This window comes from Cebus imitator, unplaced genomic scaffold (genome assembly GCF_001604975.1).
Source record: "Cebus imitator isolate Cc_AM_T3 unplaced genomic scaffold, Cebus_imitator-1.0 Scaffold520, whole genome shotgun sequence".
Classification (NCBI taxonomy): domain Eukaryota; kingdom Metazoa; phylum Chordata; class Mammalia; order Primates; family Cebidae; genus Cebus; species Cebus imitator.
Genome location: NW_016107835.1, coordinates 1334526 through 1346862, shown reverse-complemented (window position 1 = coordinate 1346862; position 12337 = coordinate 1334526). Strand labels below are relative to the sequence as shown.

The window sequence follows — 12337 nt, the reverse complement described above, 5'->3', positions numbered from 1 at the left end:
ATTTTCTCCAGGCGGGTCTCAAACTCCTGGGCTCAGGCAATCTGCCCAGTTCAGCCTCCCAAAATACTAGGATTACAGGCGTTAGCTTTGGCCTGGCCATTTTTTTCTTATATAGGGGTCTTACCTGTATAAAGACTAAACTTATCTGTACTTTTGTGCGGGTGGGCTAATAGCATGATGAAATTTATCATTATATTGATTTAAAGAAAACAACTATCTTTGACCTTCCTGTGTGTAAGCATGTGAAAGCATAATTATTTTGAAAGCATATATTGTTATGGGTGTTGGGACCCCTTCACTTTGCGCTGCTGTGGGAGCATGTCCTTGTAAGGTACCTTTAGTTTGTTTTCTCAACTACCAACATCTTACGACCATGGGTTGTGACTGGTAAGGAATGTGTCTTGCTAGTTTCAAGATAGGGTTGATTTTCAAATGGTGTCACTCTGGCTGTTCTAGGCTCCTGTTTCCCTAATACTGTCACTTATCCTTCTGCAATTCTGGTGCTACAAATAATAGATATTTTAGTATTTTCTTACAGGTCCTTGAGGTTGTATTCGTTTTTCTTTCAGTCTCTTTTTCTGACTTGTTCATATTGAAGAATTTCTATTTGGGGTAGGTTGCTATTTCTGTTTAAGCAGGTGGTCTACCTGTCTTCCCAGGCAGTTACCATGGTCCTTGTCTGCATGGTGGGCCAGGGCCAGAGAGGGCCCTGGTGGGAAGGGGGATTCAGTCCAAGATGGAGTGAGTTTTGAGGAAAGCACTATTTGAGGTATTTGAGTCCCAGAGGCATGGGAAACAGCAGAGGGAGGTCGGTCGGATTCCATTATCCTAAGTGGGGATGGGAATCGGGGGTTTGGGGTGAAGGGCTGGGAACTGCAGCCCTCCCCTCCCCTGCCAGCCGCGCAAGCTCTTTTGACTCCCGCCTCAGTACGCATGTTCACCGGGCGTCTTCCGGTCAGCAGTTTAGTCCACGTGGAGAACGGCAGTGAGCTGTGAAGGTGTGCGGTCACGTTCCTGCATTCCAGACTCTTTTTCTTCTACTGAGACTTATCTGGTAGGCCCACAGGCCAGTCCTCCTGGGGGTTGAAGTGTGATTGAGGCTGAGGACGAGGCAGCGGGCTTCCGGCAGTCTGCGTGTCCACTGCGTGGCCTATGGCCTCTGAGGGAGAAGGGCCTCATGGTTTCTGAAAGAGAAGGGCCTCATGGCCTCGGAGGGTGAAGGGCCCCCTGACCTCTGAAAGAGCACGGCCTCGAGGTCGTCCTTCTTCTCTTCACAGGCTGTGATGCCACTATCGGCTTTGTGGTCATAAAGGGGCCTGGACAGAGAGGAAGGTGGGCTATGGAGGGGAGGCGGACAGGGGCTCAGGTGAAGATGGGGCTAGTGCTGGTGGTGATGTTGGAAGGATGGATATCCTGAGGTGCCTGGAACCCTTGACACAGGGTAGATTCCTGAGTCCAGAATGGGGGCCCCTGTCGGGGGCAAGGCATGTGGCAAAGAAGCGGCCTGGAACCTGAGAATGCTGGTGAGCACCCCTTAGCCATGTGGAGTGAGGAGGGGCCAGAGTGAGAAGCATTGCAAGTTCTCACCTCCGCCATGGATGATCCAGAAACAATGGGAAGGACTGGACGAAGCTGTGTGGTCCAAGCAAACTTGATTTGAGGGGGGTGAATGGCCCTGTAAGTGGGAGTATGCCAAAAGCAGCAGTCACAGAAATTGTGATTCAATAGTGTTTTCATGTGGGGACCACTTGTGAAACTAAACCTCATCAGAAATGTCCTCTGTCAGCGGAGCTCAGTGGTCCCAGATCCTCAGGATGCTGAGACGGGAGGATCGGTTGAGTGGAAGGTTAAGGTTGCATTGAGCTGTGATTACGCCGCTGCGCTGCAACAGAGCGAGAACCCACATCCAGAATACATTTTAAAATAATGTCCTCTACCTTTTGCCACATGCCTTAAGATGATTGCTCTGCCACCTTGGCCACCATATATGGCTTTGCAAGCACTCAGGAAATGTACACACTTAATGCTTAAGTCTGGGCCTCATTTTGAAAGTATTTTCAAAATTAAAATGACAGCATTTGGCCATGGAAGTGATCGAATACAGTACAGCTATCATCTCAAGTGCATGTTGCCAGTCATGGTTTTCTGTTTTCAGTGTGAAATATGAGTTGGCGAGGAAGACCAACCTATCGGCCTAGAGTACTACGATATATACAACTTTCTGAGGTGACTGGGCCTATGCTGGTAAGTGCTTTAACATTTGATGTTTTCTATTAGCAGAAATTAATTTTTGTGATAGTGTTGTTGCCTTAATATAGATACACTAAGTATAGGATACTTAGTATACTTAATATAGATATACTAAGTATAGATATACTAACTATACTAGTATAGATATACTTAGTATAGACCTTTATAGATGTACTGATAAAGGTCTTTCATGCTGATAAAAAATGATTATGGCATCCCATGAAGGAAACATTGATTCAGGAAGATTTTTATTTCTCTTGTGTTCTCCAGCTTTTGCCCAGGACTTCCTTCTCATGCTTGTTAATTTCGAATTGTACACATCTATTCTACCATAGAGTATAATAGCTTCCAAAGTTCTTGTGGGTAACTTTTCTCAGAGTTACCTTTCTGTGGGTAGAGTAACCTTATTAAGCATATAGGATAGAGTGGGAGGAATGTCTTTAGGGTTAGTTATGATCAGAAGAAGCATTTATGTATTCTCCGTGTGTGTATATATATGTACATATGTATGTATTTTACTGACATGTATTGATAATGAAACTTTTTTTTTCTTATTTACACACACATATTTTGTAGCACGAACAGTGCAATCATGAACCACCTCAGGAAGTGGAACCACCATTTCAAAGTCTGGATCCTGCACCTGCTCAAAAGAGAAAGGATGAAGGAGCATTGGCAGCTCAAGGTGAAGGGAAAGGAAAGAAGAGTGCCTGTTGCGGGGTGTGTGTGTGATGCATTGTCATATACCAGGAACAGGATGGAAGAGAACAATGTAAACAATGCCTGGAAATTGACTGGAAAAGTGAAGAGGGTACAGTTTGCAGCTTAGATTAGGGAAATCCCTCACTATGATAAAATTTCTCCACTTTATAAATGACAGAACAAACGCTTGGGGAACCCTTGACTGGTGAATACAGAATTTGTATATATTTTCTGAAGTCTGTGTCTTCCTACCGTCTATATTGCCATAAAAGTAGTAAATGATTTTGCTTAAAATGCTTAGAACTGAAATGCTTTACTGTAAGGTAGCTTAGTACTGGCCCCAAAATAGACCCAATTCATAGGAGCAGGCGCAACTCCAAAAACCATGTTGCTGAATGTTGGCCATTCTTCCTTTGATTTATATTTTTAAATGGTATGTTTGATAAAAACTGGATAAAGCAGGATATTACCATACAGGAAGTTTGTTTACTATGATTTTATAAGTGGCTTTTAAGAGGTGATTAAATCCATTTATGGTTAGAGAAACTAAGAAATAATTATCCTGAGATTAATATGAGATAGAAATAATTTCTGCTAGATAAAATATTTTGAAGCAAAACATTTATGTGACTCAGGTCATGGATTATTCTAGTAATTCGCTGTTAAAGATTTCTAGAATATGACTAACAATGCCCGCTAATTGCTGTTCATCCCCTCTCTTATTCTCAGTTTGGGACAATATATTTTCTGTGATTGACAAATAATGTTATTTTTTAATGTGGGGTTCATTTATGGAATATTACATTTAGGACCTTTGGACCTGAATATAACTTCATTTGAACAAAGTGGAGTTTCAGTTTACCCCAGTAGGGAATGGATGTCCTGACTGAGATTTTCCATAGTCCTCAAATCAATTTCCTTTAGAAATTTACAGTCAATTGTAATGGAAATGGTTTTTGTGTTGTAGACTTCAGATTTTTAATTAGATGCACACAGCTCTTAGTACTCAATAGCTGAATATAAGAATTATACCTGTCCCATGGTTTATCCTTAGTTGTAATTTAAGAGAACGGTCTCATCTGAGGTCAATAGGCTCAGTGCTGTGTACTCATAGTCCCAGCTACTTGGGAGGCTGAGGTAAGAGGATTGCATGAGTCTAGTAGTTCAAGCCCAGCCTCGGAAACATAGTGAGGCCTTATCACTAAGAAATAAGTAAATAAGTAAGTTAGTAAGGAAGAAAGGAAGGAAGGAAGTAAATAAATAAATGTTTCCTGATATTGGAAATCAATTATGTAAACTTTGTTCCTAGTTGCTGGTAATGTTGGAAACTTAACTCTTGACTGAACTGTAACACTTAAAAATAGTTAAGATGGTAAATTTTATGTTATGTGTAATTTTTACCACAGTTAAAGAAAATTTCCTGTCTTCATAATGTTCTGTGTAGTTCTCATATATTCTTTAAGTTTTCACTTCATATATTTTGAAAATATAATGTTTATAGAAAAGTTTCAAGAATCTTACAATTAACTCATATACTTTTTACCTAAATTCACCAATTGTTCATAGTTTTTGCTGCTTGGTTTCACAACTCTTCTCTTCCTCTCTTTCCCTGCATCCCATATACTCACACACACACTTACTGGTGTTATATTTATTGTTATTAATGCTGAATTGTTTAGATAAAATCTCAGGTATTATGGCCCTTTACCTTAAGTACTTGATATCCTGACAACAAAGGAAAAGTCATTTCTTGGATAATCACTGCACAATGATCAAAATCAGGATATTTAACAATTAGAAAAAGCAGTCATTTAACATATGGTATATACTCAAATTTTGCCAGTTATTCAGGTAATTTCCCATTTTTTGTTTTTAGAGAAGGGAGTTTCACTCTGTCAACCAAGCTGGAGTGCCGTGGCTTATCGCAACCTGAGCCTCCCAGGTTCAAGGAATTCTCATGCCTCAGTGTCCTGAGTAACTCAGATTGCAGGTGCCTGCCATGGCAGCCGGCTAATGTTTTTGTTGTCGATGTCGTTTTGTATTTTCAGTAGGGACAGGATTTCACCCTGTTGGCCAGGCTGCCCTTGAACGCCTGACCTCAAGTGATCTGCCCTCCTCAGCCTTTCAGACTGCTGGAATTATAGGCGTGAGTCACCACGTCCAGGCCAGATAATTTCCTCTATAGAATTTAATTTTCTGATCCAGAGTCCAGATCAGGATCATGTCTTGCATGTGGTTGTCATGTCTTTTTAATTTCCTTTCATTTGGCATGGTTCCTTAAGTTTTCTTTGTCATTCATGATACTGATGTTTTTGAAGAGGATAGATAGACCAGTTGGTTTGCAGAATGTTCACCAGTTTAGGGTTTTTGTGTATTATTTAAAGACCTTTTTTCACTCACCATTTATGGGTGACTACTCATGCCATATAATCTGCTAGGTGCTAGTAGTCTAATTGCTAATGAGAGACAGGTTTAATATGATAAGGACAGTGAGAAGTTCAATAACAGAAGTGCAAAGGAGGCAACAAAGGTGTCGGAGGGCAGTCTTCGGAAAGGAGGAGGGTAATATTTGGAAAACTCTGTTTTCCTATTTTCTGGCAACAGACTCCTGAAATAATGTTCTTGTGATTCTTATCAACACATTTATTACACTAGCCTACGGCTTTCATTTAATAACACTGTGAGCATGACTATTGTTTTCTTATTTATATTTTATCGTTTACTGCTTAAATTGATTTTTTTCTTTTAAGGGCCTGAGCTGGAAGCTGATAGCTAGGAACTGGTTCAGCTGAAGACTGGTTGTGAGCATGGAGATGGTCCTACTGTGAAGGGGATGTGGCTGCCAAATCCAGAGCCTGGGAAACTGCCAGAAGAAGGTAGGCAATCTATTAAGCATGCAAATAGCAGGGTGTCTGTTTCTACAGTATTATAGTTTCAATAATGCACGGGTAATAATACTGCCTCTTCAATAATAGAGTTTTTGTGGGTTTTTTTTTTTTTTTTTTTTTTTTTTTTTTTTTTTTTTTTTTTTTTTTTTTTGAGACAGATTCTCACTCTGTCACTCAGCCTTGAGTGCAGATGCCTGATCTCGGAGGTCACTGCAAGTCCACCTTCCAGGCTCAAGCAATTCTTTAGTCTTAGCCTCCTGAGTAGGTGGTAGTAGAGCCACACATCACCATGCCAGGCTAATTTTGAGTAGAGACGGGTTTCAGCATATTTGTCAGGCTGATCTCGAATTTCTGACCTCAGGTGATCCACCCATGTCGGCCTTCCAAAGTCTTGGGGTTAGAGGGGTGAGCCACCCCGCCTGGCCAATAATAGAGTTCTTATATAAAAGTTATTTGAAACATAGTTCAGGCCCCAGCAGCAGACTTATAGACTGTCATATAGAAGCAAACTGAGTCAAAGCCATATTTAAATATAATTTTTGAGAATACGTCCTTAATAGCTCATAATTTTGAGATGCTTTTGTAAAGGTTTGCTTTTAACAAGTACATAACACATTTGTAACACACATCAGTTGGTGTGAAATATCTTGAAGCACGGAGGTAGGTTCTAATACCAGCTACTCAGGAGGAGTTTTATTTTTTTTTTCTGATTTTATATCATTGGGCAGACCCACCTGGTACAATGGTGAAAGTGGACATCCTTTTCTTATCCCTGAGGAGAAACTGACCCATTTCAACGTTTCGCCATCATATTTACTGTACTTTTTAGATGGACTTTATCAGAGTAAGTCATTCCATTCTGCTCGAATTTGTTGAGAGTATTCATTGTGAATATATGTTGAGTTTCATCTAACAGTGAATCTATGTTGACTACCACAGCAATTTTCCCATTAATCTGTTAATGTAGTTAATTAGATTGAAAAGTTTGTACTTTTTTATTTTTCATTTTTAAAAAATTGAGACAGGGTCTCACTCTGTCACCCAGGCTGGAGAAGCGATAATCCCATCTCAACGTCCTGAGTAGCTGTGACTATAATTACATGCCACCATGCCCAGCTAATTTCCCCCCAAACTTTTTTTTTTGGAGTAATGAGACTTTTTCATTTTTCTTAGGCTGGTCTCAAACTCCTGAGCTCAGCCTCTCAAAATACAAAGATTACAGGTGTGAGCCTTGGCCTGGCCAGGTTTTCCTTATGTAAGGGTCTTGTCTATGTAAAGACTAAACTTATCAGTCCCTCTGTGCAGATGGGCTAACAGCATGATGAAATTTATCATTCTGTTGATTTTTTTTTTTTTTTTTTTGAGATGGAATCTCGCTCGGTCACCCAGGCTGGAGTGCAGAGGTGCGATCTTGGCTCATTGCGCCTCCGCCTCCCAGATTTAAGCAATTCTTTGCCTTAGCCTCCAGAGTACCTCCAGAGTACATGCCACAATGCCTGGCTAATTTTTTGCATTTTTAGTAGAGACAGGGTTTCATCATCTTGGCCAGGCTGGTCTTGAACTCCTGACCTCATGATCCACCCACCTCAGCCTCCCAATGTACTGGGATTACAGGTGCAGTCTGTTGATTTAAAGAAAACTATCCTTGACTTTCCAGTGTGTAAGCACGTGAAAGCATAATTATTTTGAAAGCATATATTGTTATGGGTGTTGGGACCCCTGCACTTTCCGATGCTGTGGGAGCATGTCCTTGTAGGTACCTTTAGTCTCTTTTCTCAGCTACAAACATCTTAGAACCATGTATTGTGACTGGTAAGGAGAGTGTCTTGATAGTTTCAAGATGGAGTTGATTTTCAAATGGTGTCGCTCTGGCTGTCCTTGGCTCCTGTTTCCCTAATACTGTCACTTGTCCTTCTACGATTCTGATGCTACAAATGATAGATGTTTTAGTATTTTCTTACAGGTCCTTGATGTTGTATTTATTTTTCTTTCAGTCTCTTTCTCTGACTTGTTCATAGTGAAGAGTTTCTTTTTGGGGTAGGTTGCTGTTTCTGTTTAAGCAGGTGGTCTATCAGTCTTTCCAGGCAGTCACCATGGTCCTTTTCCCAATGGTAGGACCGGGGCAAGAGAGGGCCCTGGAGGGAAGGGGGGTTTAGTTGAAGATGGAGTGTTTTGAGGGGAGCATTATTTGAGATATCTAAGTCCCAGAAGCATAGGAAACAGCAGAGGGAAGTTGGTTGGATTCCATTATCCTCAGTGGGGATAGCATCCGGGACTTGGGGTGTGCGGGTGTGAATGGCAGCCCTCCCCTCTCCACCCCCCAGGCGCGCATGCTCCTTGGGCTCCTGCCTCAGTGCGCATGCTCACTGGGCATCTTCCTGTCAGCGGCTTCGTGAGTGTGGAGAACGCCAGGGAGCTGTGAGGGTGTGCGGTCGCGTTCCCTCTGCCTGGGCTCTTTTTTCTCTACTCAGACTCATCTGGTAGGTCCGCAGGCCAATCTTCCTGGGGGCTGAAGTGTGAGTGAGGCTGAGGAGGAAGCAGTGGGTGTCAGGTGTGTTTGGTGGGTCCCACTGCATGGTTTGTGGCCTCTGAGGGAGAACGGCCTCGTGGCTCTTGAAAGAGAAGAGCCTCTTGGCCTCCGAGGGAGAAGGGCCTCCTGACGTCCAAAAGAGTAGGTCCTCGAGGCCGTCCTCCTCCACCTCACAGGCTGTGAGGCCACCATTGCCTTTGTGGTCGTGAAGGGACCAGGAAAGTGAGGAAGGTGGGCTGCGGTGGGGAGGCAGTCAGGGATTCAGTTGAAGATGGGACGAGTGCTGGGGGTGATGTTGGAGGGATGAAAGTCCCGAGGTCCCAGGAACTCCAACACAGGGCAAATCCCTGAGTCCTGAATGGGGTCCTGGGTGGTGGGGAGGGGAGATGGGGGCGAGGCACACAGTAAAGAAGGGGCATGGCATTTGGGAAGGCTGCGGCCTGGTGAGCAGCCCCAGCGGCGTGGAGTGGGGGCGCCAGAGTGAGAAGCCATGCAAGGTCTCACATCCGTTATGGAAGGTCTGGAAACAATGGGAAGGACTGGGCAAGGCTGTGGGGTCCAAGCAAACTTGATTTGAGGGGCGTGAATGGCTCTAGTAAGTAGGAGTGTGCCAAAAGCAACAGTCACAAATTTGTGATTCACTGGTATTTTTATGTGGAGTCCACTTGTGAAACTAAACCTCATCTGAGGAGGGAGAATCCCTTGAGCAGGGGGGTTGAGGCTGTAGTGTGGTGTGATTTCGCCACTGCACTCCAGCCTGAGCAACAGAGCCAGACCGCGTGTTCAAAAGAAATTTAGAAAATAACGTCCTCTGCCTTTTGCCACACGCCTTAAGATGATTGTTCTGCCAGCATGGCCAGCATAAGTGGCTTTGCAGGTACTCAGAAAAGGTACACACGTATGCTTAACTGTGGGAATTATTGTGAGAGTATGTTCAAAAATACAACAAATTAAAATTTAGCCATGGAGGTGATCGAATATAGCTGTCCTCTCAAGTGCATGCTCCCAATCATGGTTTTCTGTTTTCAGTGTGAAATATGAGTTGGCGAGGAAGATCAACCTATCGGCCTAGACCAAGACGCTATGTGGAACCTCCTGAGGCGATTGGGCCTATGCTGGTGAGTGCTTTAATGTTAGTTTGATGTTTTCTATTAGCAGAAATTAATATTTGTGCTAGTGTTGTTGCATTAGTATATAGACACTGATAAAATTATTTCATGCTGATAAAAATAATTATGGCATCTAATGAAGGAAACATTGACTCAGGAGGATTTTGTTTTTCTCTTGTGTTCTTCAGCTTTTGCCCATGACTCCTTTCTCATGTTGCCCAGGCTGGAGTGTAATGGGGCAATCTCGGCTCACTGCAACCTCCGTCTCCCAGGTTCAAGTGATTCTCCTGCCTCAGCCTCCCAAGTACTGGGATTACAGGCACCTGCCACCATACTCGACTGTTTTTTTTGTATTTTTAGTAGAGATGTGGTTTCATTTTGTTGGTCAGGCTAGTCCTGACCTCAGGTGATCCACCTGCCTCGGCCTCCCTAAGTGCTGGGATTACAGGTGTGAGCCACTGTGCCCGGCCACTTTGCTTGTTAATGACAGATTGTACACAGCGATTCCAACACAGAATATAATACCTTCCAAAGTCTTTGTGGGTCACTTTTCTCACAGTAACCTTCCTGTGTGTAGAGTAACCTTATTGAGCATAGACAATAGAGTTGGAGAAACGTCTTTAGGCTTAGTTATGATCAGAAATATCTATGTATTCTGTGTATATTTGTATAATCATATATTAATAACAAAACTTTTTTTATTTGCACACACACATACACACACACACTTCCTAGCCCGAGCAGTTCAGTGATGAAGAATTGGAACCACCAAAACCTGAAGAAGGGGAACCAGCAACTGAAAGTCAGGTTTCTGTACCTGCTCAGGAGGGAGAGGATGAGGGAGCATCTGCAGGTCAAGGTGAAGGCAAAGGGAAGAAGAATGACTCTTGGGATGTGTGTGTGTGTATGTGTGTCATGCATTGTCACATAGCAGGAACAGGAGGAAATAAAACAATGGAAGGCATACCTGAAATGGACTGGAAAAGTGAGGAGGGCGTATAGTTTTTGCAGCTTAGCTTAGCTTAGCTTTTATCACTATGATAAAGCGTGTCCACTTTATGAATAAGAGAATGGAGGCTTGGAGGTTGTGTTATAACCAAGAACAGTTGAGTGGTGAATACAAAATTTGTATTTTGTTTTTTACTGTAAAGTAGCTTAATACTGGCCCAAGAAGAGACCAAGTTCAGAAGAGCAGAAGCAACTCTAAAAACCAAGTTGCTGAATGTTAGCCACCATTTCCATTGATTGTTATTTTTATATGGTAAGTTTATTAAAAGCTGGATAAATCAGGATACTGCCATACAGGTAGCTGGTTTAGTATGATTTTCCAAGTGGGTTTAGGATGTGATTTGATCCTGTTATGATTAGAAAAACCAAAAAAAGAATTACCCTTCCTGAGATTAACATGAGATAGAAATAATTTCTCCTAAACTAGTTTGAAACAAATCATTTATGTAACTCAGGTCATGGATTATTCTAGGGATTCACTGTTAACAGTTTCTAGAATATCACTGACAACAATGCCCATTAATTGCTGTCCACCCATTCCCTTATTCTCCGTGCAGGACAGTATATTTGCTGTGATTCACAAACCATGTTATTTTGGTGCTTTGTTCTACATGTGGTTCATTTATGGAATATTACATTTAGGGCCTTTGGACCTAAATATAACTTTATTTGAAGAAATTTACATTTCTCTTTACACCATATAAACTTACCATATAAAAATAGGTAATGGATGTCATGAATGGAAGATTTTTCGTAGTCCTCAAATCCATTCAGCTAATGAATCCTCAGAAATTTAAATTGTAATTATAACTGAATTCCTATCCATGTTGTAGACTTCAGATTTCTTAGCTGATGCCCACTGCTTTTAGTACTCTATGGCTGAATATAGGCATTGTACAAGTCCTGTGGTTTATCCTTAGATTGTCATTTCAGAGAAAGGTCTCAACCTGGGCTGAATGCCATGCACACATAGTCCCAGCTAATTGGGAGGCTGAGGTGAGAGGATTGCTTGAGCCCAGGAGTTCAAGCCCAGCTTGGGAAACATAGCGAGACCTTATTGCTAACAAATAAAGAAATACATAAAGATTTCATGTTATAGAAAAACAAATATAGAAAGTTTGTTCCTAGTTGCTGATAATGTTGCAAGTATAGCTCCTTCCTGAACTGTGACACTTAAAAATAGTTAAGATGGTAAATTTTATGTTGTGTATTTTTTTTTACCACAACAACAAACAAAAAAACTCCTGTCTACCCAAATTTAGTGTAGTTGTCATATAGTCCTCTAAATTTTCATTCGTATATTTTCAAGACATAACATTTGTAGAAAATTTGCAGTTATAGTACAATTAACTCATATACTTTTCACCTAGATTCACCAATTGTTAATAGCTTTTGCTCCATTGGTTTGATATATCTACCCTCCCTGTCTTGCCCTGCTGCCCACACACTCGCACACATGCTCATGGATATTATGTTTATTGTTATTAATGGTGAATTGTTTAGATAAAGCTTCAGGTATTATGATCCTTTACTCTGTGTACTGGAGTGTGTGTATATCATCAGAAGAAAGACCAAGTTATTCCTTGGATCAGCACTGCACAAAGATCAAAATCAGGAAATTTAACAATGTGAAAATGCAGTCATTTCATAACACAGTGTGTACTCAAATTTTCCCAATTATTCAATGTTTTTTCTTTCCTTCTTTTTCTTTCTCTTTCTTTCTTTCTCTTTCTTTCTTTTCCTTCTTTCTTTCTTTCTTTCTCTTTCTTTCTTTCTTTCTTTCTCTCTCTCTCTCTCTCTCTTTCTTCTCTTTCTTTCTTCTTTCTCTTTCTCTTTCTTCCTTCCCTTTC

General features: G+C 41.6%; 2 protein-coding genes across 4 annotated transcripts in view; both read left to right on the top strand.

The window, feature by feature from the left end:
* Positions 1-12337, top strand: part of LOC108293043 (G antigen 2B/2C-like) — a 30264-nt gene that overhangs the window by 1040 nt on the left and 16887 nt on the right. Inside the window, exons 2-3 of the mRNA XM_017514217.1 lie at positions 9400-9488; positions 10215-10338. Of these exons, the coding sequence (XP_017369706.1) occupies positions 9408-9488; positions 10215-10338 (205 nt within the window). The 5' untranslated portion in view covers positions 9400-9407. The remainder of the gene's footprint in view (positions 1-9399; positions 9489-10214; positions 10339-12337) is intronic.
* LOC108293042 (G antigen 10-like) overlaps positions 1-12337 on the top strand; it is a 43979-nt gene that overhangs the window by 29610 nt on the left and 2032 nt on the right. The gene's annotated exons all lie outside the window — the stretch shown is intronic.